Source organism: Myotis davidii, unplaced genomic scaffold, assembly GCF_000327345.1.
Source record: "Myotis davidii unplaced genomic scaffold, ASM32734v1 scaffold687, whole genome shotgun sequence".
In the NCBI taxonomy this organism is placed as follows: Eukaryota; Metazoa; Chordata; class Mammalia; order Chiroptera; family Vespertilionidae; genus Myotis; species Myotis davidii.
Window position 1 is genome coordinate 665,429 of NW_006298971.1, and position 2,296 is coordinate 667,724.

General features: G+C 52.8%; 1 protein-coding gene across 1 annotated transcript in view; it reads left to right on the forward strand.

The window, feature by feature from the left end:
* SNX33 (sorting nexin 33) overlaps nt 1-2,280 on the forward strand; it is a 9,258-nt gene extending 6,978 nt beyond the window's left edge. Inside the window, exon 2 of the mRNA XM_006774581.1 lies at nt 1,627-2,280. Within this exon, the coding sequence (XP_006774644.1) occupies nt 1,627-1,880 (254 nt within the window). The 3' untranslated portion in view covers nt 1,881-2,280. The remainder of the gene's footprint in view (nt 1-1,626) is intronic.
* The last annotated feature ends 16 nt before the right edge of the window (nt 2,281-2,296 follow it).

The following is a 2,296-nucleotide window of genomic DNA, read 5'->3' on the forward strand; positions in this document are numbered from 1 at the left end:
TGGTGACTTCAGAGTTATTTTGAATGCGGTGTGAGCAGCGTTGGAGACTGTTCAAACTTGTGTGTATCTGCCCCAAATGCCAATATTAGCCAATAAGTCATGCACTTGTTTACTAATATGGTGCTGCCAGTTATAAAGGCCCCCAGAGTTATTTCCAGGATATAGAGCCCTGGGATTGGCATATAGTAATGCTCAATAAATGCATCTTGAATGCATCAAACAATTTGTAAAAATAACACACTTTGAAGGTCCCTGAGAAGCCTCCTTAAAGAAGAAATGGGAAGTATGGATAATGAGCATGTTATTTGTATGCAGTGGATCCTTTTGAAGTACTTGATGTGCTGTCCACTGTGCCAACCCTTCTCATCTCATTCTTCTTTGCACAGTGGATTCCCTACAGCTCTGAGGGAGTAAGTGCCAGGCCCTGACAAACTGCCTCCCCCTCTCAGCAACTGCCCCCCCCCCCCCGCCCCCACTGGCTTCAATGCAGAATTAGTCAAGTACCTGTTAATTCAGAACTGGAATCCATTCACCAGTTGCTCTGTTGATTCATTCAGATTCTTCCAAATTGGGTCACCTGCCCGGGTTCATCTCCTCCCCTCCATCTGTCACCTGGTTATCTGTCATCTCCTCCCCTCCATCTGTCACCTCCTCTAGTCCCCTGGGAGCTTGAGTGAGGAGGGCCCAGGATCTGTTTGTGGGGGAGACACACACAAAGGAAAACTCCAGGTGGCCTTCGAGGCTCTGTTTTAGAATAAGCAGTGTGATGGGGTTGGGAAGCATTGTTCCTGAAAACACTGAGGAAGGCTCCTGGTATACCTGATGGGAGGCTTTGAATTATTATTCTTAGGGATCCAGGGGTCAGAGAGATGAAGTTAGGAAAGAGCAGGGTGTGTCTGAGGAACATGGGGTCAGTGTGAAATGGGTACAGGGACCAGCTTTTAGAGAGCCTTATGAATGGATGTGGACCTTGATCTGCAGACAGAGGGGAGCCAGGGAAAGCTTGGAACTCTGGGTGCCCAGCTTGGCTGCTCTTCAGGTGCTATGGGGAATCTCTCTGGGACTGAGGTGGGAAGGTTCTTGGAGGCCTGTTGTAGTTGTCCAGTGAGGGACAGGTTGAACATATATCAGTGGCTATGTATCAGGATCTGCTGTGTGCTAGGCTTTGTTCTGGGTGCTAGACATATTGAGCTCACATCCCATAGGGAGGCAGTCAGAGAAACTGCAGGGTGGTGAGAGCTGTGGGAGAGGGAAACCTAGGGCACCTGAGAACATTGGGAGGCACCTAATGCAGTAGGGTTACAGGGGAGGCTTTCCGGAGGAGGTAAAGTCTGAGCTGAATTAGGATATCCAAGTTCTGGAATGTAGCTAGCAGAGCAGTGACTGCTTGGGTGTGGGTTGTTGGTGCCATAGGTTTGGAGGGAAGATGGTGCATCTGTTTAGGTGAGGGTTGGGACATCCTGGTGGGACACCCAGTTGGACCAGGAGCCTGGAGTCCGGGAGCAAGGCTTGAGTTGAATTGATGAGGTCACTGTCTGCCCTTGAGGGTACTAACAGAGGGTTTAGGGAACAAATTGGGGACATCAGAGCCCTAACATCCCTTGTCTTCTGCTCTGCCTATGCCAGGCGCTTTTGCCAAGGTAAAGGAGAGCCAACGCATGAGTGACGAGGGCCGCATGGCGCAGGATGAAGCAGATGGCATTCGCAGGCGCTGCCGCGTGGTGGGCTTCGCCCTGCAGGCTGAGATGAACCACTTCCACCAGCGCCGTGAGCTCGACTTTAAGCACATGATGCAGAGTTACCTGCGCCAGCAGATCCTCTTCTACCAGCGGGTAGGCCAGCAGCTGGAGAAGACGCTGCGCATGTACGACAACCTCTGACCTTGAGTACCTGGCCCCACCCCACCTTCAGCCTGGTCACTGCAGTATACTCTGGTTTCCATACCTCCTGCACCAGCAGCAGCTGGGGGTGGGCTGTGGAAGAGTCATGGGTACCCCTGGGGAAGTTCTCCATCCCTTAGAGGTGGGCACAGCAGGGGTGAGAATGGGACCAGGAACCCTCCAGGCTGAGGTCTGGGCTGCTGGTCAGTCACTTGAGGCTAGGCCAGAGTCTTAGCCAACTGCAGAGCCTCTAGCTCTTGTGCATCTGGCCACCATCCCCTCACTCTGGGGCCTGCTGTGGTCCCAGGTCATATGTTGAACACCCAGGGCTGTGACACACCTGCCCTCAGGGTGTCCCCAGTCAAGGTGGGAATCAGACACAGAAACAGATTTGTGGGGGGGGGGGGGGGGGGGGG